This window comes from Erythrolamprus reginae, chromosome 1, assembly GCF_031021105.1.
Source record: "Erythrolamprus reginae isolate rEryReg1 chromosome 1, rEryReg1.hap1, whole genome shotgun sequence".
Classification (NCBI taxonomy): Eukaryota; Metazoa; Chordata; class Lepidosauria; order Squamata; family Dipsadidae; genus Erythrolamprus; species Erythrolamprus reginae.
This window is the reverse complement of record NC_091950.1, coordinates 6,431,119-6,454,737: the sequence shown is the minus strand read 5'-3', so window position 1 is coordinate 6,454,737 and position 23,619 is coordinate 6,431,119. Positions and strand designations below refer to the sequence as shown.

General features: G+C 41.6%; 1 protein-coding gene across 1 annotated transcript; it reads right to left on the bottom strand.

Annotated features, from left to right (window-relative positions):
- Window positions 1-577: 577 nt before the first annotated feature.
- LOC139157715 (vomeronasal type-2 receptor 26-like) lies at window positions 578-20,443 on the bottom strand. Its single transcript, XM_070735194.1, has 6 exons — window positions 20,220-20,443; window positions 19,115-19,406; window positions 17,858-18,679; window positions 13,293-13,511; window positions 12,633-12,762; window positions 578-1,482 (listed from the first exon to the last, which is right to left on the bottom strand). The coding sequence occupies exons 1-6, from the start codon at window positions 20,441-20,443 to the stop codon at window positions 578-580; spliced, it is 2,592 nt and encodes an 863-aa protein (XP_070591295.1).
- Window positions 20,444-23,619: the final 3,176 nt, after the last annotated feature.

The window sequence follows — 23,619 nt, the reverse complement described above, 5'->3', positions numbered from 1 at the left end:
CAGCAGACGTGGTAGATAAATCCACAGTAACTGAATTTTAACATGCCTGGGATAAACATATATCCATCCTGAGATAAAATACAGAAAATAGTATAAGGGCAGACTAGATGGACCATGAGGTCTTTTTCTGCCCTCAGACTTCTATGTTTCTATGTTTCTTCAAACATCTGGTTGGTAGCACTTTGAAGGCCGGTCACCAGATCTTAGAGCTCCACACCTTCAGAGTGCTAACAATGACTACTAAGGAACATAAATCCATTCCTCAATGTTGTTCCAGAACTGTAGAAATTTCTTGAATGAGAAATGAAAAGTTTTCAAGGAAAAGACCCACAAGGTCATGTTGCCTTCTAACAAGCATCTTTGAGACAATTGCCAGAATAACATGTCTCAGGGCTCCAAATAATATATCCACAGCCAAAAAAGCTCTGAGTCAGGCATATTCCTCAAAAAACAATGTATTGGCACAGATCACATTGGTGCAAACCTGCTGAAAGCTGGCTCTATATTTCCCACCAGTTTCCACCTAATTAAAAGTAAAAGCTTTGTCACTTCCCCAAAGCAAACCAAAATATAAGTTTCAAAGATTCTTCTGCCTCATTATATTCTCTCGACAATTCAGATTCGGTCTTAAGAGAATAATGTAGCATTTGGGGGAAAAGATGCAACCCAAAAGACCAGCCCCAGAGGCCAAGATAGAGAAGATCTCCACAGCCACCATGGATTTTCCTTTGGTGCTTAGATAGGTAGGAAAGAAGGTGATCCAAACACAGCAAAAGACCAGCATACTAAAAGTAATGAACTTGGCTTCATTAAAGCTATCGGGCAATTTCCTAGACAGAAAGGCTACCATGAAACTTATGAGGGCCAAGAAACCCAGGTAGGCCAAGACTGTGTAAAACATTGAAGTTGAGCCTTCATTACATTCCAAGATGGCTTCTCCTACTAAGGAGTGGAAGTCAAAATTGGGAAATGGGGGAGAGGTTGCCAGCCAGGTGGCACAAAGAACTGCTTGGACCAGGGTACCGGCTGTGACAATGGAGTTGGTCAATGGTTTTCCTAAGAATTTCCTTGCCCTGTTCCCTGGCTTTGTAGCCATGAAGGCCAGAACCACCATGACAGTTTTTGCCAAGATTGAGGAAACTGCAAGAGAAAAAAGAATGGAAAAAGCAGTTTGTCGTAAGAGACAGGTGAGCTTCCTGGGTCGACCAATGAAGAGGAAGGAGCAGAGGAAGCAGAACAGTAGAGAAACCAGGAGGATGTAGGTGAGATCTCGGTTGTTGGCCTTGACAATTGGTGTGTCATGATGTTTATAGAAAATTATCAGTACTGCAGATGTGATCAGAGAAAGGAAAAGAGCCAGAGAAGCCAAAATGTATCCCAGGGTGTCTTGATAGGCAAGAAAGTGGAGCTTCTTGGGAATGCATTGGTTCTTGTCCTTGTTAGGATATTGATTTTCTGGGCATGGGTCACAGTAGGCTGCATCTGAAAAGAAGAATTTTTGTGTCAGGATCATTTACCATGAGCATTATCCCTCTTGAAAGATTGACATGTCAGTCCCTTATTTGCTCTGGCCAACTCCTAAATGATGTGAATAGTGATAGCATCTTTAATCTTTAATGTTTATCTCTTCCACTTGAAACTGAAACCTCTGGAAGATGAATGGATCTATCAGTCAGGAATTGAATTAATGGAGTTGCATTAACAGAGGGGCACATTAACAGAGGGGCATAATTTAGGACTAGGGAGGTACTAATACCTCTCCATAAAGCCTTAGCTAGACCAGAGAAGTGATGGAGGAAGAGTAAGTCTGAATCCGATCGAACACTTGTAAGAGCTTTCATTAAGACTTACCAAATGGCGCTCAAGGCGGCAAGATGCGTGTATCATGCCGCCTTGATTACATCAGCGGAATCCCGCCCGGCCGCTCTGTTTAGGGTGACCTGCTCCCTTCTTAACCAGGGGGGAGTTGGGGAGCCCTTACAGAGTAGTGCCGAGGATTTTAATATGTTTTTCGCTGATAAAATCGCTCGGATCTGGATGGACCTCGACTCCAATTCGATAACAGAATCGAGTGACAACGAGTCAGTTGAGGTGACTGGGGCCCGTACTTGTCCATCTGTCTGGGAAGAGTTTGATCTGGTGACACCTGATGAAGTGGACAAGGCCATTGGAGCTGTGAGTTCCACCACCTGCTTACTGGATCCGTGTCCCTCCTGGCTGGTTTCGGCCAGCAGGGAGGTGACACGAAGCTGGGCCCAGGAGATTGTCAACGCTTCCTTGGGAAGGGGGTCCTTTCCAAAACCCTATAAAGAGGCGCTTGTGTGCCCCCTCCTCAAGAAGCCTTACCTGGACCCAGTCGTACTTAATAACTATTGTCCAGTCTCCAACCTTCCCTTTATGGGGAAGGTTGTTGAGAAGGTGGTGGCACTGCAGCTCCAGCGGTCCTTGGAAGAAGCCGATTATCTAGGTCCCCAGCAGTCGGGTTTCAGGTCCGGTTACAGCACAGAAACTGCTTTGGTCGCGTTGATGGATGATCTCTGGTGGGCCCGGGACAGGCGTTTATCCTCTGTCCTGGTGCTTCTTGACCCCTCAGCGGCTTTCGATACCATCAACCATGGTATCCTTCTGCGCCGGTTGGAGGGGCTGGGAGTGGGAGGCACTGTTCTTCAGTGGTTCTCCTCCTACCTCTCTGGTCGGTCACAGTCGGTGTTAGTGGGGGGACAGAGGTCGACCCCGAGGTCTCTCCCTTGTGGAGTGCCTCAGGGGTCAGTCCTCTCCCTCTTGCTATTCAATATCTACATGAAACCGCTGGGTGAGATCATCCAAGGGCATGGGGTGAGGTATCATCAGTACGCTGATGATACCCAGCTTTACATCTCCATCCCATGTCCAATCAACGAAGCAGTGGAAGTGAAGTGCCGGTGTCTGGAGGCTGTTGGGGCCTGGATGGGTGTCAATGGACTCAAACTCAACCCTGATAAGACGGAGTGGCTGTGGGTTTTGCCTCCCAAGGACAATTCCATCTGTCCCTCCATCACCCGGGGGGGAGTTATTGACCCCCTCAGAGAGGGTCCGCAACTTGGGCGTCCTCCTCGAGCCACAGCTCACATTAGAGAACCATCTTTCAGCTGTGGCGAGGGGGGCGTTTGCCTAGGTTCGCCTGGTGCACCAGTTCGGCCCTATTTGGACTGGGACTCACTGCTCACAGTCACTCATGCCCTCATCACCTCGAGGTTCGACTACTGTACCGCTCTCTACATGGGGCTACCTTTGAAAAGTGTTCGGAAACTTCAGATCGTGCAGAATGCAGCTGCGAGAGCAGTCATGGGCTTCCCTAGGTATGCCCATGTTACACCAACACTCCGCAGTCTGCATTGGTTGCCGATCAGTTTCCAGTGACAATTCAAAGTGTTGGTTATGACTTATAAAATCCTTCATGGCATCGGGCCAGAATATCTCCGGGGCCGCCTTCTGCCGCACGAATCCCAGCGATCGATTTGGTCCCACAGAGTTGGCCTTCTCCGGGTCCCGTCAACTAAACAATGCCGTTTGGCGGGACCCAGGGGAAGAGCCTTCTCTGTGGTGGCCCCGACCCTCTGGAACCAGCTCCCCCTAGAGATTAGAATTGCCCCCACCCTCCTCGCCTTTCGTAAACTCCTTAAAACCCACCTTTGCCGTCAGGCGTGGGGAAATTGAAACATCTCCCCCGGGCCTATACAGTTATGTATGGTATGCTTGTGTGTATGTTTGCTTTTAATAATGCGGCTTTTAGTATTTCTTTTAAACTATTAGATTTGTTATATATTGTTTATTATTGCTGTGAGCCGCCCCGAGTCTACGGAGAGGGGCGGCATACAAATCTAATAAATAAATAAATAAATTGCATCCAGTTTTGGTGATCACACTAAAAAAAGACATTGAAACTCTAGAAAAACTGCAGGAGAGAGCAGCCATAAGGGGACTGGATATGAAGAAAGGTTGCAAGAACTGAGCATGGCCAGTCTGGCAAAGAGAAGGATCAGGGGTGACTTTTTTTTTTAAAATAAATTTTTATTAATTTTTAAAAGAAAGTAGTTACATACAACAAACATATAACAGTGCACAGTGCATGTACCCATCACCTAACAACACAACACCCCCCATCACCCCCACTACCCATACAAGAGGATTCAAAAATTTTAATTGTTTATCTATAATTCCCTGGCTCTATCCTGCATTAAGTATTACTGAAAGAGTGATCGCAATTTATTTTCCACATTTGCATCACAGATTCTATTCAACATATATTCTTTCACCTTATTCCATCGTACCATCAGCTTCTCCAATTTGTTCTCGTCAAAATTATTTAATTTTATTTCCATAATTTCGAAGTGTATGTGGTCCACCATGTACCAGTACCATTTTTGTAATGTCCATTTCGTGGAATCTTTCCAACCCAATACCACCACCGCTTGAGCACTTTCCAATGCCGCAGATTTAATTTCCTTAAATTCACCTAATTTCCTTTGTTTGATTAAAATTGCTATTTCTTTTGTAATTGTCCAGTTAATATTTAACATTTTATTAATCTCATTCTGTACTTCATTCCAGAATTTCTGAATTTCTGCACATTCCCAGAACATATGCATAAAGATTCCCTTTTCTTGGCACCCATGCCAACAATTACCCTTCTCTTTCCCCTGGAAGCGTGCAAGTTGTACTGGTGTATAGTACCATTTATGTAAAATTTTCCTTCTCATTTCTTTAATTCTCGTATTTTTAATCTTATATATATTTTCTACTATTTCTTTCATTTCACTTTCATCTATTTGTAAGTCATTTTGCCAGCATCTTGTCAAACTTTTGGTTACTTCCTCTTCCACCTGCAATAGCATTCTATATATGTTACCGGCTTGTGCTCTACTCTCATTAATCTTTTCTCTTATTATTTTTTCTAGACAATTCTCTTCTCGTAAAAGAGCTTCTTTATTCTCACTTTTATTTAGATATGAGCTTATTGCATTAATCTGCAGCCATTTCTGTTGACCAATCCACCATTCCAATCTAGCTCTGCTAACTCTTCCATCTTTCTCATATAATTGTTCAATTCTCATTATCCCTTTGCTATTTAATACGTTAATAATTCTGCTTAAGTTAAATCTTCCGCTGTATTCAATACGTATAACGTTGATAGCTTGGAGTTCCTAGTTCCACATTTCCTCTGCAATTTAGACCATATTTCTAAGCATGCTTTGAGAGGATCAATTAAATTTCTGATTTCTGTTCTACTCCAATTTTTAAATAACAATTCTTTATTATTTAAATTATTAATTTCCTTTTCTAAATTTACCCATTTCTTTCCCCCCCATAACTGTAATTCCATTAATCTTTCTATTTGAAATGCTTCTCTATATAATATTTATTTATTTATTTATTTAGATTTGTATGCCGCCCCTCTCCGCAGACTCGGGGCGGCTCACAACAAAGTGAAAAACAATTTATAACAAATCTATAACAATTTATAACAAATCTAAATTTCTACTACTAATACTAGGCATGGGCTTCCCCCACCCTCTTTCTCTTGTGCAAACTGCCAATGTTTTCTTATTCTAGGCTTTTTATTTCCTTCAATCCAAAAATTTAATTTACTATCCCATTCTCTTAATTTTGCCCCAGGGAAGATATCCGGTAGAACCTGAAATAAATACATCATTTTAGGTATTATCATCATTTTAAGGGCCCTAATCTTGGCAATTCTTCCCAACTTTTTCCCCTTCCAATTTTTAATCTGCTTTTGAATTTTTTTCCATACTAAATTATAGTTGGCCTTCACTATTTTAATTGGATTCTTAAACAACCAAATTCCTAAATATTTCATCTTTTTGCAACCTAATTTCAATCCTGATATTTTTTGTATCTCAATCTGCTCTTTGGGGCCGGTGTTTAAACAGATTATCTCAGATTTCTCTATATTGACCATAAGTCCCGATTGATCTTTAAATTCCTGGAGCAATATCATTATTCTTTTCATCATTTCAATTGGGGTTTCAGACATCACTATAGCATCATCTGCAAACAAATTTAATTTCAATTCGATTTTTCCTATTTGGTAACCTTTCCATTCCTTATCATTTCTAATTTTATTTGCTAAAGTCTCAATTGCCAGTGCAAATAACATTGGGGATAATGGGCAGCCCTGCTTAGTTCCATTCTGGATTTTAATCATTTCTGTTCTGTTACCATTTACTCTGATTTGGGCTATATTATCCTTATAAACTGTTTCTATAATTCTACAAAATGAATCTCCCATATTTAAATCTTTACATAATTGGAAAAGGTAATCATGATTAACTTTATCAAAGGCTTTATACACATCTAACTTTAGTATACTTAGTTTTCTTTTGGTATTGGTAGCATGGTGTATAATATTGACCACGTTTCTAATTGGCTCATATATCTTTCTTCCTTTAACGAATCCGTATTGGTCTTCTCCAATTATTTTTGGTAAAATACTCTCTATCCTGTTTGCCAATATTTTCATAAATATTTTATAATCCTGATTTAATAAGCTGATAGGGCGATAAGAACTTGGGTTTGTTAAATCACGATCCGGCTTTGGGATAGTTATAATTTCTGAAACTTTCCACGTCGGTGGAGTTTCAGAAGTCTTAATTACATTATTAAACAATTTTTCCATATGCGGTAATAATTCATTCATATAAGTTTTATAATATTCAGCAGTAAAACCATCTGGACCTGGGGCTTTAGCAGGTTTCAACCCTTTAATAACTCTAGATATCTCATCGTTTGTAATTTTTGCATTTAACATTTGTCTATCTTCTTCCGTTAATTTCTCTTTAACCTCTATGGTTTGCAATGTAATATGTTCTTTTTTATATAAATCCCCATAAAAGTCCCTCATTATTTTTTCCATTTCTGCATTACTACGTTTAATTACACCTTCCTCATCCTTTAAAGCAGAGATAAGGGATTTCTCTTTTCTTTTTTTCAAATAGTGTACCATTTGTTTCATTGATTTGTTCCCCCAACCCCTAATTCTTTGTTTAATAATCATCTTCATTTTATTCCATCTTTCTTCATCAAGTGATTGTAATTTCTTTTTCTTAAATAATAATAGTGTATTCCAAGATCTATTTCTTGTAATTTTTAAAGTTTCTTGGATTAAATCTATTTCCTTTAATAAATTATTTCTTTCAACTTCCCAGGATTTCCTGATAAAAGCTTCAGTACTGATACAATTGCCCCTCATAACAGCCTTATGTGTATCCCAGACTATTGTTTGCTTAACTTCACCTGTTGCGTTAGTACAAAAAAATCCATTCAGTTCCTTTTGTAATTTAATTCTATTTTCCTCATTAGCTGAAACCACGGGGTTGTATCTCCATATCCTTTGATGTCTACCATCCTCTAACTTAACCACTGCTAATAATGGGGCATGGTCTGATAACCAAATGCTTTTAACTTCCACTTTCTTAAGCTGTATGTCTGCAACTAAATTTATTATGTCTTGCTGAGTAAAAAGTGTCCCTATTTACTATATTTCCATGCAAATCCGTCATATTAATTTTATTTAAATGTAATTTCTTCTTTCCCCCCCTCCCTGCTGTTAAGTCCAAGTTGAAATCGCCTGCTAAAATCACTATACCTTCTGTGAAATTATCTAATTTACGTTTCACATTCATTATAAATTGTTTTGCATTCACATTGGGGGCATAAATTACTGCTAAGGTTACTAGTTTATTATTTATTTTCCCCTTAATGAATAGCATTCTACCATCTTTGTCTCTTTTAATATTAGTTAATTGAAATAGCAATCTTCGGTTGATCAAGATGGCGACTCCTCTGGATTTTGCCGTCCCTCTCGACTCATAGACTTGTTGCCATTTGCCATTTGTAATTAATTTTTCTGTTTTTTCCCTTCCTTTATGAGTTTCTGATAAAAATAAAATATCAGCTTTACTGTCCCTAGCTAGCTTCATGATTCTATAACGCTTTTTCTGTGATGAGAGACCATTTACATTCAACGATAATAATACTGTATCACCCATTTACATAATTTTAAATACATTTCCCCCTCCTGCAAAACAGAGCCTACCGGAAAAATCCTTTTTAATTACCATGAATCCCCACCCTAGTGCCTCTTCCCTGCTACCCCCCCAAGGGGAGGCCACGAAAAAACCTTTCGTTATCGAGAGGCACCCCTGGATTTGCGTTCCACCAGAAAGCCCCCCCATCTTTCCCCATTTAATACCATATCAAAAGATTCCCCCCTCCTTCCCTCTTTTCCCCTTATTGGTTAGCGGAAGAAAAAAAGGAAAAATACACAAAGAAAAGATTAATTAGTTGGAAACCATGATACCATATTAGCAATTCAGCTCAGTTCAATTCATTATTTCTTCTTCTGGCGCGTAACCCTCGGCTCATCTCTTTTCTCTTTCTCTTTCTCTTTCTCCTGGAGAAATTCCAGTTCCTTTTGGAGAGCTGCGATTTTTTCCTCCTTGCTTTGTTCTGCTGCACGAATCGGTTGAAGCATGAACAAATCCTCCTCCCTTCTTCCATGCCTCGCATCGCCGTCTCCAACTTCTGGCTGGCTTTTCGATGTCGAAGCCTGGGAACATCCCTCCAGACCTATTCCCAGCTGTTGAAGCAGAATCTTTCCCTCCTTAAGAGATCTCACCTGGAAAACTTTGGAGTCTTTAAAAACAATTACTGTAGCGGGATAACACCATGAGAACCAGATTCCATTTTCGTAAAGTTGGGAGGTGACTTCTCTCATCTGGTTTCTCATCTTGAGAGTTTCTGCAGACAAATCTTTTAGAACGCGTATTGGAATAGCCTTGTAACGTAAGTTTGAGATCTGCTTTAACTCTCTGAATATTTCTGCCGCCCTCCTTTCCGAGTTGAACCTTACAATAATATCTTTTTGATCTTGATTTCTAGATCCAAAAGCCCAATGCGCTCTTTCAAATTCACCTAGGTCACAATTAACATTATTTTCACTGAACCATCGGTGAATTGCTTGAATAAGATGTTTACTCTCCACAAACTCTTTTGGGAATCCCCTTAGGCGAATATTAGCCCTTCTTTCTCTGTCCTCTAAGTTGATTATGCGGAGTTCCTGGCGAGTCTTTCCCTCCTCCAGTTTCCCAATTCTTTGATCTTGTGTTTTAGGCTATTCTTTCAAATCCGCCACCCCCGCTCCGACAGCCGAAATCTCCTTTTTCATATCTTGAAGTAACTGTCCCATTTTGGCAAATGCCGTTAGCAATGAATCCATCTTTTCTTCCAGCTCAGAGGTGGACGCCATCTTCCCTTTGTTCTCACTTCTCCCCCTACTCACGTTTAGAACTGTGAATTGCTTCTTCTTTTAACTCTTTATTATAAAGTTTCCAACTGCTCCGTTCAATCCGCTTCCTCTCAATCCACTATTCACCAAGCTAGAGGGGGTTATCGGGGGTTAACTTTCTCTTTTCCTCCTTCACATGAGGGAGCTTTCTTTCGGTGCGTCTATCTGGAGCGACGCATGCGCAAAATCCCTGGATCAGGGGTGACATGATACCAGTGTTCCAATACTTAAGGACCTATCACAGAGGGGGGGGGGGTCAAGCTATTTTCCCAAACACCAGAAGGCCAGACAAGGAATAATGCATGAATGCTGACCAAAGAGAGATTCAGACTAGAAATAAGGAAGAACTTATGATGGTGAGAGCGATCAACCAGTGGAACACTTGAGTCTTTCAAGAGGACACTGGATGGCCCTTTGTCTGAAATGGTGTAGGGACTCCTGCTTAGGCAGGGTGGGGGTGGGGTTGGATTATTATTATTATTATTATTATTATTATTATTATTATTATTATTATTATTATTATTATTAATTAGATTTGTATGTCGCCCCTCTCCGTAGACTCGGGGCGGCTCACAGCATACAATAAAACAATTCATAACAAATCTAATAAATTTAAAAACCATTTAAAAACCCCATTATTAAAGCAGACATACACACAGACATACCATGTTGGGATTACATGACCAACCACTGTTTCCTCTAAGATGCATGGGTCTGGCTTTTATCTACCATCAATTTGCTTTGACTATTAGTAGTTCAGATTCTTTTGGAAAGCTTAAGATTGCAGTTATATTGCAATTTTTATATCAGTGGTGAAATCCAATTTTTTTTTTATTACCAGTTCTGTGTGCATAGCTTGGTGAATATGGTGTGTCTTGGTCAGCATGGCATGGAAAGGATACTGCAAAATCTCCACTCCTGGAGAAAGGATACTGCAAAGTCTCCACTCTTGGAGAAAAGATACTGAAAAAGTCTCCATTTCCATGTGCAGCAGCAGCAAAGCTGCCTGGAGAATGCTGGGAGTTGAAGTTCACAAGTCTTAAAACTGAAAAGTTTGGGGAACCCAAACTTAGGCAAAGCACACATTTTTACCATTTTTGCATTGTTACAAATCTAATGAATTATAATTATAATTAATTATAATTAATTATAATTAATTATAATTATAATTATAATTATAATTATAATTATAATTATAATTATAATTATAATTATAATTATAATTATAATTATAATTATAATTATAATTATAATTATAATTATAATTATAATTATAATTTATTATTATTATTATTATTATTATTATTATTATTATTATTATTATTATTATTATTATTATACAGTAAGAAGTGGAATACTGCATTAATCCCTAGTGACTTGGTAGTTCTTAAGGTGTGGTTAATATTAAACATAGGCAGAAATAATCTTTTGCATCTCCTTCCACAGTAGTAATTCTTAATTTGTAGTGAGCATAATTTTGCAACATTTTATGCAGCCTATTTAATGGTTCATAGAGAGAGGAAAGTATAACTTTCCTTATTTTTCTCTGTCATCTTTGGAATGTTCCCATCAGAGCTCGGCTGCTAAGGTGGAATGATAATGTGTGCTCACCCTCATGATTCTGAGTGCTAGCAGAGTCCAGCACAATTATGCTACTGCACCTGGGCAGGTAGTGAAATCATGTGCAGACATGATCTACATGTCCGTGCGCGATTTCGTTACCTGCCCATGTGCATTAGCATAATTGTGCTGGACTCCGCTACCACTCAGAGCCACTGGGGGCGAGCACATGTCATTGTTCCACATTAGCAGTCCACTTCTGGTTCCCTTGCAGAATGTACAGTCTATTAATTCTCTATGAAACTGATAATTCATTAACATACATTAGCTGAAACCATATTCCCTCTATGCGCGCAGAAATCACATTCCTTCTCCTAAGTGTCTACCTCCATTGTTTGCCAGTTGTGCACAAATGTCATTATGTTTACACGAATTGTGAAATTAATATTATGAATTTTTTCCACGTGCATCTAATGTGAAGTTATTGTACTGATTGACTATAATAGTATTTGTGCAGTCAGATGCAGGCCATCTCTGGAAATGAGAAACTATAAGATGAGACAGACTTTCAGGGATTAACCATGTACATTACCATAAACACTATGCAAGTATTTTAATACTGCAGACTTGCAGTATTATAAGTGATGCTTATATATAACTGTTGTGTTTGGGCCTGGGCCAGCCGTTGCTCCCACAAATGGGAAAGAAGCGGCACAAAGTGAATGCGAAAGCCTGGCTGACAGCCAGGAAGATGTGGCAGACAGCCAGGAAGACGAGGCAGACAACCAGGAGGACGAGGCCACTGGGATGCAGGATTCAGCAGACAGCCCAGGGGATTTGGCATGCAGTCCCTCAGACAGTCTTTCGTCCTGGGTTCTTCTGCAGATCAATATATTGATCTGCATAGCCAAAGAGCTATGCAAAGAAGGGATCGCTTTAAGGAGTATTACAAGTCATTTTAGGAGCACCTGGGCTTGGTGTGGTTCTTATACTGAGGGTTGGGTGTGGTTCCCTTAATGAAGGCTAAAGGGATAAAAGGGAACAAAGGCCAAGGCAAACTGTGGCTGTTTATCTGTGTTATTTTGTGGTTCCTGCTCTGAAGTTTCTGTTCCGTGCCGTTGGAGTTTTCAACCCAGCTTTTTCAGACAAGTGGGAGGTGAAAGCTCTGGGACTTGCTGTTTGCTCCAAAGATTCAAAAGGACTCCTGAAACGTCTTTGCTCATTCCAGGTTGTCTTTGTTTGTTTTTTCCTGTGTTTTTATATGTGGCTGAAGTAAGCCTTGCACTCTCATTGTTTTTGGACACTAAGGACTATTTTGAGTAACCCTTTTTATTTATTTAATACAAGTTTGCTGATTAGCAGAGCATGTGTGTGTTTGATTTCTTTTCCTTGGACTGTTACGCATTGCTTGAGCCAGTCAGGCAGAACATATAACAATTTTAATTAAGCGTGTATATTGAATAAAGAAAACTTTGAGTTTCCAATAACACTAATTCCGTTGTTTTCTTGGGTGACATCTGTGAAAAAAAATAAGGTGCTCAGGCATAAAAAATTACCACTCAGAAACTATACTTTTCTGCCTACACCAAAAAAAGTTAGAGGGAATATTGCTTCCAACTCAAATAATTAAATTTAATCGAATCTAACAAAAATGAAAAAAATTAACACCTTTTCTATTGAATGGCTTCATTGATCCTGGAAGGTTGATATTTGAAAGTTGCTCTACCTGTCTGATTAGAAAATGTCCCCTCTGGGCAAGCATCACACTGATAGCAGCAAACTTGCTTTCCCTCTGGAACTCTTCTCCTCTCTCCTACATGGCACCTTTTCATGCCACACCTGGCAAAGGGCACCTTCTGAAAGAGAAAAGAGAGAGGGTTATTTGATTACCTGATTGCAGGGTTTCTGCAGTGGTCATAATTTTGAGGACCAGGCATAATTAACATTCATTTAGTGCTGACATAACTTCAAATCACACCTGGTAAATGGCATTTTTAAGAGAAAAAAGATAACTGTTTGAGGTAACCTAGGCCAAGGATCAACCTCATTTCCACATTCCTGTTTTTCTGTTGAGAATGTTTAAACTTTGGATTTGAACCTTAGAGTGCACAGCAAAGCTTGTTACATTGAGATACAGCCTTTATAAAACCAGGAATGATGAATAATGGTCTATGGAATGGTCAGCAGAGGTTCTTCCTATTCCCACCCATTGTGGGACCTTTCTCAAATTGGATCTGAAATTTGTTAACCTCAAGTGCAAGTAATTCACCAAATTCCAAAAGTATTTCCTGATTTTATAGACCTGTTTTCACCTTGGAAGGATATCCAGCACCCACAAGACAAAGTGATTCATTTACTGAATTTACAACATTTCCTTCCAGTTCACCTTTGTGACCCAGGTGATCGCATCAGAGTTAATGGTGAAATCCTGGCCTTGGGCAGCCCTGGGATCCTTGTGCCCAACTTTCACAGGGACTAAATGTTTCTCGGGGTGGACAACCCAGTTGACAATCTCATAACGAGCAGATCCCAGTTCATTTTTTGAAATGGAGACTTCATCTCCCACACTGTTGTTGAAGCGGACATTCCTCAAAATGGAAAGAATCTGAAACAAAAGAGATCTTCAGAAATTGGGTCAATTAGCTAAAAGGCAGAAATGAGACATCGTGGCTTCTATCATTTTGTGGTGGCCATTATCTTAGGAAACTGGTGTATATCTGGAAAGCTCCAGTTGGTCCCTTGGTTGAAACCAGTCATGGGATCCTCCCCCCCATGAGGGGAGATGCCATCCAGGTAGTGGATATGGCCCGGGAATGATTTCTGGCAAAAATCACTTAGGTTTTGCTTCCACGCATGCACAGAAGCAAAAATATCGGCAAATATAACTGAAATCTCACGAGATTTGACTTGTTGCTCATGCACAGAAGTCAAATCTCACATGAGGATTGCATGCACATGTGTTGGAAATGCCTGTACCCGCTGCCAAGGACCATCCGGGTAGTGAGGTAAGTGGCAGCCCAGCACTGGTTGAAACGTGAGCAGTCAGTGATAACACCAAATATTTGGTGCCTTTGACATAACAACACAAGATTCTTGTTATTATAGGACATTTATATTTTGGCTTCCACAAGTTTTAAATGAAGATAGAATTAACTACATACAAAAACCTTAAGCCCACATTCCAAATTTTTATTATACAAGTCCCCTCATGTGATATTTATAATAATAGCAGAGTTGGAAGGGACCTTAGAGGTCTTCGAGTCCAACTCCCTGCTTAGGCAGGAAACCCTAGGCTACTTCAAACAAATGGTTATCCAACATCTTCTTAAAAACTTCCAGAGTTGGAGCATTCACAACTTCTAGGGGCAAGCAGTTCTGCTGATTAATTATTCTAACTGTCAGGAAATTTTTCCTTAGTTCTAAGTTACTTCTCTTCTTATTTAGTTTACACCCATTGCTTCTTGTTCTACCCTCAGGTGCTTTAGAGAATATGTTGACTCCCTCTTTTTGTGACAACCGCTGAGATATTGGATCATGTCTCCCCTGGTAGTTTTCAATAAACTAGACTAGACCTCCACCCTTGGTTTTGATCCCAGATCATCTGCAGAAAGAAAGCTTGTAATACAAAGTTTTCAGGTGGCAGATCCCCTTCCATTTTTGGGGAGGGGGAATCTGCCACCTGGTATCTCTTTCCTCCAGTTTCTGGTGTTTTAGGCACACTTTTTGCAATTGGGGAGGCATATCTGCCACCTGAAAATTCCGTATTAAATCCTTTGCTTTCTTTCTGCAGGTGACTTGGGATCAAAACCAAGGCTGGAGATCCCAAGCGCTTGCTTAGTTAGGCATTCAGAAGAGCAATCTGTCCCAGGCAGAGGCATTTTTTGCCTCTTGTTAAAGCTCCTCATCTCTGAGAACTCCCACCTCTCTCAAATCTGGACCTCCCACAGTCAATGTACTCTCTAATTTTTTTTCGGTGTGGGCGGAAAAGTGTAGTGTCTGAGCGACAGTCCCTTTGGGACTGGGCGGCATAGAAGAATAAATAAATAAATAAATAAATAAATAAATAGGGAAAAAATCCCTTCTTTTTTTAAAAAGAAATTACCAGTAATAATTTAAAAAAATCAAAATCCATTACTATTAAAGCTAAATCAACCAGCAAAACCAAAAACATAACTATTAATAAAAACAGGTGAGGGCTGGGTTTTTTTTCTCTGTTATTATTTAAGTGCTTTTACCATATGATTTAAATCAAGAGTCACTTCTCTCTCTGTTTCTCTTTCTTTCCTGTCATTCTCTGCCTCAATCATTTTCTCATTTCTCATTTCTCCCCTTTTTTCTATCATTTCTCTCTATCTCTTCCTTCCACTCTTCTCTCTCTCTTGCTTTCTCTGTCTCTCCCTCTGTTGCTTTCTTCCTCTCTCTCACTCTCTTCCTTCCTCTCTCATCTCTCTCTTTCTCTCCTCCTCTTTCTCTCTCTTTTTCTCACTTTCTCTCTCTTGTTTTCTTTCTCTCTCTCTCTGTTTTCTTTCTTTCTCTCTCACTCACTTTTTCTCTCATTTTCTTTCTCACACTCTTTCTCTCTCTTGTTCTCTCTCCCTTGCTATCTCTTTCTCTCCCCCCTTTCTCTCTGTCTCTCTTTCTCACTTTCTCTCTATCTTGATGTCTGTTGCTCTCACTCACTCTTGTTCTCTCTCCGTTCTTCTCAACGGAGGCTGGCGAAGGTGATATTCAATGTCGGGGGCGCGCGGGCGGTTGCGCGCGCTCCCTATCCCCCTGCTAGCCCGCTCGGAATATTCAAAATAAGAAAAGCCTTAGCCGGCGAAGGCTTTTCTTATTTTGAATATTCCGAGCGGGCTAGCAGGGGGATAGGGTGCGCGCGCAACCGCCCGTGCGCCCCCGACATTGAATATCACCTTCGCCGGCCTCCACTGAGAGAACGCCTGCCCGCCTCTCCTGCAACCCCTTTGCTGAGAGCCCGGGACGAAAGTGCTCTCGGAAAAGGTGAGCGCCGAAAGGCCGATGCCTCCCCCCCCGCAGGCTGGCAGGGGGATGGGGAGCGTGCGGCTGTGAGAAAGGGTGCGCGCGGGGGTATTTTGGGGTGCACGTGCACACATGTGCGCAGCTTTCGGGGAACAGTGCCCACAGTGACAAGGGAAGTAAGCCCCCTTGCAGTCCTCCCAGGGACCCGAGTTCCCCGGACTTCTGCATCCTACGTTCAACCCCCCTGGCCGCTGCTGCCACTTCCTCCCGCATCTTCCCCCCTCCTGCTCTCTTTGCTCCATTAAGACTTTGCTCCGTGTTTTGGCAGCTGGGGCGATCCCAGTATGATGTCTCCTTTCCCCTGTGAGTTAGGGATGTTCTCAATGCAGTTCCCTTGGCTGCTTCCGACCAAGACAGAAAAAGGAGTAGGGGTTGCTGGGAAGCCCAGTGTCATGTGTACAGAATGGCAGGTGCAGGAGGACCACGGGTGGGCAGCAGGCAGGCTGGGGTGGAACACAGTTCCACCAGCAGAAATGAAGATGCATGCAAAGCTCCTGCTGATCGGCGTCTGTCACTTCCTGAATTACTCGGCTCGGGTCTCCTTTTTTCCCATGCTGCTGCTGCTGCATCTGCGCTCCTTGTTTTTTCCATCTTTCCTCCTTCCTGGCCTTGGATGAGCTTCCCTCTCTCCTGCTCAGCTTCCCTCCAGTCTCACACAGCCACATCCCGTCCGAGGTGCAAGCAGAAGGGTGGAAATGGTGCTGGGTGGAAATGGTGCTGGCAGTATTTATGATTCTGGCAGCACCCATTCACCTAGCTACCCAGCCTGAGGTGGGGGGGGGGCGACCCAGGAAGGAGAGCACAGGAAACGTGAAAAAAATTGTCATCCCAGTGAGCAACACTGGTAAAGTGGTAAGTCGAGCACTTAACAGTTCACTTGAACGATGAGGATTGTTCAAGCCACTCCCACCTAATCACATGGCCGGCAAGCCACTCCTACCCAATTACATGACCATTAAGCCACACCCAGAAAATAAGCCGCACCCACAGTGTGGCAGTAAACATTTTAGTTTCCCATTACTGAGGAGGACTGATGGGCTGCCTGTCTATCGGGCCTTGCTGTGAGAAAGCCCGGCTTTCAATGCCTATGGCTATAGGTAAGAAGACGCTTTGGGAGTGTAGCCAAGTCTATCTTCTGCCCCCACAAAAGTCCTACCCACTCCACTTAAATTCCATCCCAATTTATGCAGAAAAAAAATGTGAAGTCTGATTAAAGATTTGAAGAACATGTACTTTAAAGAAATCTCCTTAGTTTTCTAAGTTTTCCTAGTATTACTTGAGGAGCTTTTCTTGGGAAATTTAGTTACTTTATACAAAGTAAACTGACTACTTCCATAGCAGAAATCTGAGATTTACTTTATGCAACAAAATTCGGAAAAATCTAGGAATATCTGCTACTAATATATTTTATTAATAATAGAAAAACACAGAAGATTATACAATCATATATGATTACTTATAATTTCTTATTCACTTCACATTTCTGTAATCTTAGAAAGCAAAATTCATTTTTATTGTTAGAACAGATAAAAAATCTGTCCTGCTTGTTATCAAAATCCCAGTGGAAGTGGGGACCCCACTAATCCAGGGGCAGAATTATTTTTTCTTCTTTTCCTGCCCCAAAATTAAGGTGTGTCTTATATTCCGGTGTGTCTTATACTCTGAAATATACGGTACTTTTCTTTTATCCCCACTTTAAATAAAATGTTATTTTTAATTTATATTATTATTTACAAAAGTAAATGTTCTATTAATCTGTGATATGGTAATACAGAGATAGTTCAACAGAAATTTAAGATAGACATTATTTATTTATTTATTATTTAGATTTGTATGCCACCCCTCTCCGCAGACATATAAGAAACTTCCTCAATATTGATTTTGAACTGGATAAAATGTCGTAGAGATTACCTGCCATGGCTCCACATTTGAGATCCTCTTTCCAAACTTTAGCACGGCTGGCCGTGCTCCTGATCCATAAATTGAATGCAATGCATGTGCCACAGCATAAATGGCATTGTAGATATTGTAATTTTCACCTCTCATCCTTATTTCAAAAAGAAAATCTGGCATATCTTCAAAACTCTCCTTTCCTGTACATTCTTTCCCTTTTGGACGGGCCTTGCCTGGCTGGGGGATGTGGCAGTCAAAGAGTATTTCCCACCAATACAAGAGAAAGCTGGCCCCTTCTTCGATCAAATGGTACAAAGTCAGGAGGAAGTGTCTGAATTCTGAGACATCACTACTATGTTCCCTAAACTGCAAAGCCCCATGCAAAGTCTTTAAACCATGAGCAGGGTCTCCAATCAGGGCAAATTTCCAATGAGATGTTAGGATCCAAACATTTTTAAGTGATATCGTTCCATATTCTACAAAAGAAGTAAGAACTGAAAAAACAGCTGCAATATCATTGGCGTCTCCAAACAGAATAATAACTTCAGCTTTAAACAACATTTTGAAAATTAATTCCTTTAATAAATCACTAGGTTGATCAGATTTCAGCCTTTCAGTGAAGGCCAGGCAGATCTCCTTCTCCTTCAGCATTGGCATCAGAGTTGACATGAATTGTTCTCCACTGTCATCTTCGGAGGTCACAAGCCCAATCCAGTTCCAGTGGAAATGCAAAAGCAGCTGAACTAAACCCACACACTCAGGAAAGTCACTGGGATTAATCCGGAAGAAGTAAGGATAAACTGGTCTGTATTCCTGAGGGAGCCCAAAGTCAACACCGAGCTGGAGAAAGGGAGATTCCTCTTTCAAAGTCAAAGCAACATTTTGTGTGGAATCTATGGAGTCACCATTACATGCATTTTCTACCTAACAGTAAGGCAGACTTACCTTGATTAACTTCTTCTCTTCTTAGGAATAGCTGCTAGTTCCATATTTTTTCTGGTTGTAACATATCAGAAGCCGAACAAAGATATTGCTGATTAAACTGATACAGGTAATAAATTGCAATGAAATGCTGCTAAACCTTTATTAAAGTTAGAAATAAATTCTCAGCAAGTACAGCATTACAGAATTATTTCATTATCCATCTGTTTGAAGTTATATACAAATATACATTGAAACACAAAATGTAAAAATCAATTCAATTGTAGAATATCCCCTTCAATAACATTGTTTTCATTCTTGACTTGTGTATGAGCTTCAATGGATCTCTCTTACCTGTGGGACCTTGTAGATGCTGAAGATGGAGGCCATCTGCCTTGAGAATTTGGAGTGGTCACCTCCAATGACCGAGAGCAGAATGTCCTGCCTGTCACATTTATAACCTGGAACCATTTGACCTCTTGTGGATAGAAATGAGAGGCTGATTAAAGAAATCTCCCTCTCCATCTGAAGATTGTTACAAATATGGAAGCCAAGTGTGATGTTGGGAAGGAGAACCAAATCTTTGTTGATCTCTGTGACTGCAAACACTATGGCCAGAAACAGCTGGTACTTCTTGAGTATAGGTCTATAGTAAAGAAAACATTGGGAATGTTACAGGGAAAATGTGTGTGCTCTTTAAATTTGCCTAGCCATATTTTGATGATATTTGGAATAGCAAGTCCCAGATTTCACTGAATGTTTTAATAGATGCTTTTTGATTAAACCTGTATGGCTTATTGACAAAGGAGAAAGGCAAGCTGTTTCATTGGTTAATTGCTCTCACCATTAAGAGATTTCTCCTTGTTTCTCTTCTGGTTAGTTTCCAAACATTGTTTCTTATCTTGTTTTTTTTTTTTTTTTGGAAAATAGCTTGATCCCCTTGTCTGTGTAGGAGCCTGTCAAATATTAGAACTGTGTTATCATGCCCCCCCTCACTTCTTTTCATTAAATAGACATAACTCAATTCCTGTAACTGTCCTTTGTATGTTTTATCCTTCAGCCTCCTAATCATCTTTGTGGCTCTTCTCTGCATGCTTTCCAGAGTCTCAAAATCTTTTTTGTTTAATTGTGATGATCAGAACTCATCACCACAATACAAAATTGATCCTATTATACAATGAAAAATGACTAGGCTTTTGAGCTTTCTACTATGGTTTTTGTCCTTATTATCATTATGTCAATATTTCTAGGTCAGCAAAATTCCAAATGTGCTCTCCCTTCTCACTTTTCGGTGACCTATTATCTTCCTACTATTACAATTCTAGCCTGTTTTATGATCAAAGACAAGAACTACACTAGGACATTAGAACAGTAGAACAAAGATTTCTAAAAGGAATATCTGAATCCAGAACACAGTTTTTAAAAATGAATATAGCTTTCCCTGCTAGGTAAAACTTACAAAGTATAAAAGTCAAACACAAATTGATTTTTCTGAAAATCAGTGACACTGGATGTCATAAAAGTTTCCAGGGGTAAATTCCCACCAATAATGAGATCACCATGCCTGTAATAGTGCTCTTTAGGCTTGAAAATATTCCTCAACACACATACTGCTTGCCTCCTCTTAGCAGTAGTTGGAGGCATGAGCAAGAAGACCAGCAGCAGGAAGGGCAAGCCAGACATTATTGTCCTTTCTAAATCAGAAATCAAGATTCGTGGAGAAGCTGAATTGCATGCATGAATAAAGAGAAAAACCAGGAGAGCTGAGTCTCAACAAACCCAAGAATGATTCTTTTCAAGACGAGATAACAGATCATGCCCCTAGTGGAGGACATAGGAACATATTTTCAAAGCAGGTTTTATCCTCGAGTAATTTGGAGGACAGAAATCCAGAGGGATTCATTAAGAATTGCTCTTTTGATAATTGTAAAGAAAAAGTATTCTCCTCAAGCAATAGATTTTATTTGCACAATAGAATGGGAAAAACATGTCTGTGTCTCTTGTTAATTCCTAATGCAAATAGTCCTGAGAATCAAGGTGACATTTGACTTATATAAAATTGAGTCCCAGAAGCAAAATGGAGTTTGGCCATAGTTTATTTGGATAGTATTGAGAGATAATGGAAAGTACTGGCACAGGACAATCGGTTTTATTCTAGTAGGTTTGAATAATCATTTCAAAATTTAAACCAAATAACTGGTTTAGTTATACGTGGCAGGAGATAAAATTAGAAACTAACTTCTTCCATTGAACTTAATAGAATTATTTATTGGCCAAGTGTGATTGGACACACAAGGAATTTGTCTTTGGTACATAAAAATAGGTAGGAAGATCTCTCCGGATGCAACAGTAATTTAAACTTGTTTGACCCAGAGAAATACACGGCCGGCATTTTAAAACGCCGACTGAAATTACCCCTGGAGCCAGAGAGACGCGTCTGTACACTTGCATGCTCTCCGGCTTCCGTTGGCCGATGGAAGGTTGGCTTTTGGCAGCGTGCCAACTTGGCTTGCTGCCTCCTGGGCCTAGGGTGAGGTCCTGAATCACCCTATTTAAGGCTGGCTCAAAGAAACCTCCTCCTTTTCACCTCGGCTATCTGAAGCGAACAGGCTGTAGTGCCTGTTCGCCAACGCTGGATCCACATGGCGCGGCCTGCATGCCTCGCCAGACCAGTTTAGTTGGGAAGGGGACGGAGGTCCCTTGCCCCCTATTCTACCACCTTAGGCCTTTGGCCCTCCATTCCTTTTAGTAGGGGTGAAAAGGTTGGGATTTACCCACCCTTGAGTGGAAGGCCTCTAGGCCCTGAGGCCTGGCCCACTTCGGGCCTACTGCCACAGCCCTCCCTCATTAGGAGGCTTCGGGCCTGGTAACAGAGGGGTGGTATCCGGGGGATTCTAGGCCTGTGCACCCAGCCCCCCCATATTGTTTTCCTTCATCTGGGTCAGTCCCTCCCAGGTCCTCATTTCAAGAGGAACTAGGCTACATAACCCCTCCCCCCTTCTTCAATTTGGGGACTTTAGCCTAACTCCTTTTGGCCCAGAACCCTATATACTGGGATCTGGGTTTGTGAGTCAGGTGGGGGGTTTTGGGAACCCCACGTCCTGGCTTTGGGTTAGGCCTCTGCTACTGCGGCCTACCCTTTGAGAGGCCTGCTCACCAGCCTTTCATTTGGGCCTTTTTGCCAGGAATTGTAGACCAGGCCCAAAGACCTGCATTTGTTGGTATTTAGCTATGGCTCCTAATAGGAAGGCCTCAACCCCTGCTTCATCCGGGCCTCATCCCAGATGAGCTCTAGCTCCTTCAGTCAGGGCAAGGGAGGCTGGGGAAGTGACCCCTACTTCATGTGGGAGGGTCTTGTGTGGGTCTAGAGGGGTGAGGCGTTCTGGACCATCTCTTCCCACCCGTTCTCTCTCTGCCATCCTAGACCGCTTGGACTGGATGGACGAATGCTAGGAGTCTGCGTTTGGCTTGAGCTCCAGGCAGGAAAATCCTGGACCATCGGCTGTGCTCGGAGCCCCTCCTGTGCCTGCTGATGCATAGCCAGGTCCCACCAACATGGGCATCATGGAATCTTCACTGGTCCCCAGCATGGTCACCTCTGGTTCTGGGCTTCAGCAGGGCAATAGGGGTAATTTATCCATTGCCAACACCAACACACCAGGACTAGAGGGCTTAAGCTCACAGAGTGCCCTTGCAATAGATGGGGGTCAGGGGACTCAACTTCAAGGAACAGCTGCAGCTGCGGTTTGTGCCCAGGTATGGGGAGCTACTGCCCCCCCCCCCCAGTTACAGCCTCTACTGCATCACCCCAAGCAGGTACTCTTCTCATCCTGCCAATGAGTGGGGGGATCCACACACCCGGGGGTCCACTTCCATGGCTATTCCTCAGGATAGTGTCACCACTGTACCCTGCCTCTTAGGGATTACTGGGGCAGTGGTTCAGATGACAGCAGCTGGAGCACTGGGAGTATTGCAAGGGCCGATTAACCCCCTGGCTGTCGTCCCAACAGGAGGGGTGGCTTAAGCCCCCATAACCAGTTTGCCTGACCCTTTGGCTGTCATCTGCTTAGGGGCCATTCCCTGGGGACTGCCATCTACCCCTCTTGGCTACCATCTTCACCCCACTATCAGGGAAAAGATTTGGAGGGGTGATTACATTGATTTATTCACCCTCCTGAATAGAGAAGACCTGAAAAAGGAACGGGAAGAGGAGGCCCGGACGGACTGAGCCAAGAAAGTTAAAGTGAACCGCTGCTTCAGCTCCTGGCTATGCATGTTTTTGACATATGCGACCATAATCATTCAAAAGGAGCCAGCACATGCGGCCTCACTGTTTAAATATATTGATCAGGTGGCTATGGCCCACTTTGAGTTGGGGGGCAATGCATGGCAACAATACGATGAGTCCTTCCGGATGAAGGCGGCCTTTGAGAGAGCTCTCCCTTGGGACAGAGTTGTGCCTAATCTGTGCTTTCACGCCACTCAGCATTCTCAATCTGGCAGCGGGGAGCAGACCGATAGTGGCCATCTCATGAAGGACCCTCAGCCTTCTACTCCCCGCCCAAGTGCGGGGCAGGGTGTTCGATCCACCCACATCTGTTACGAGTTTAGTGCCAAGGGGTCCTGCTCCCGCTCCTCTTGTAGAAGAAATAACTGGGTTAAGATGTAAAAAAGAAATTTATAAACTTCAGGCCTTCGCTGATGATCTAGTGTTTATACTAGAAGACCCAATAGACTCAGGACCGAATCTTTTAAAAGTACTGGAAGAATTTGGCAAAGTGGCAGGTTTAAAAATTAACAAAACCAAAAAGAAAATGATAGTTAAAAATATGAACAATACACAAAAAACAACTCTTGCC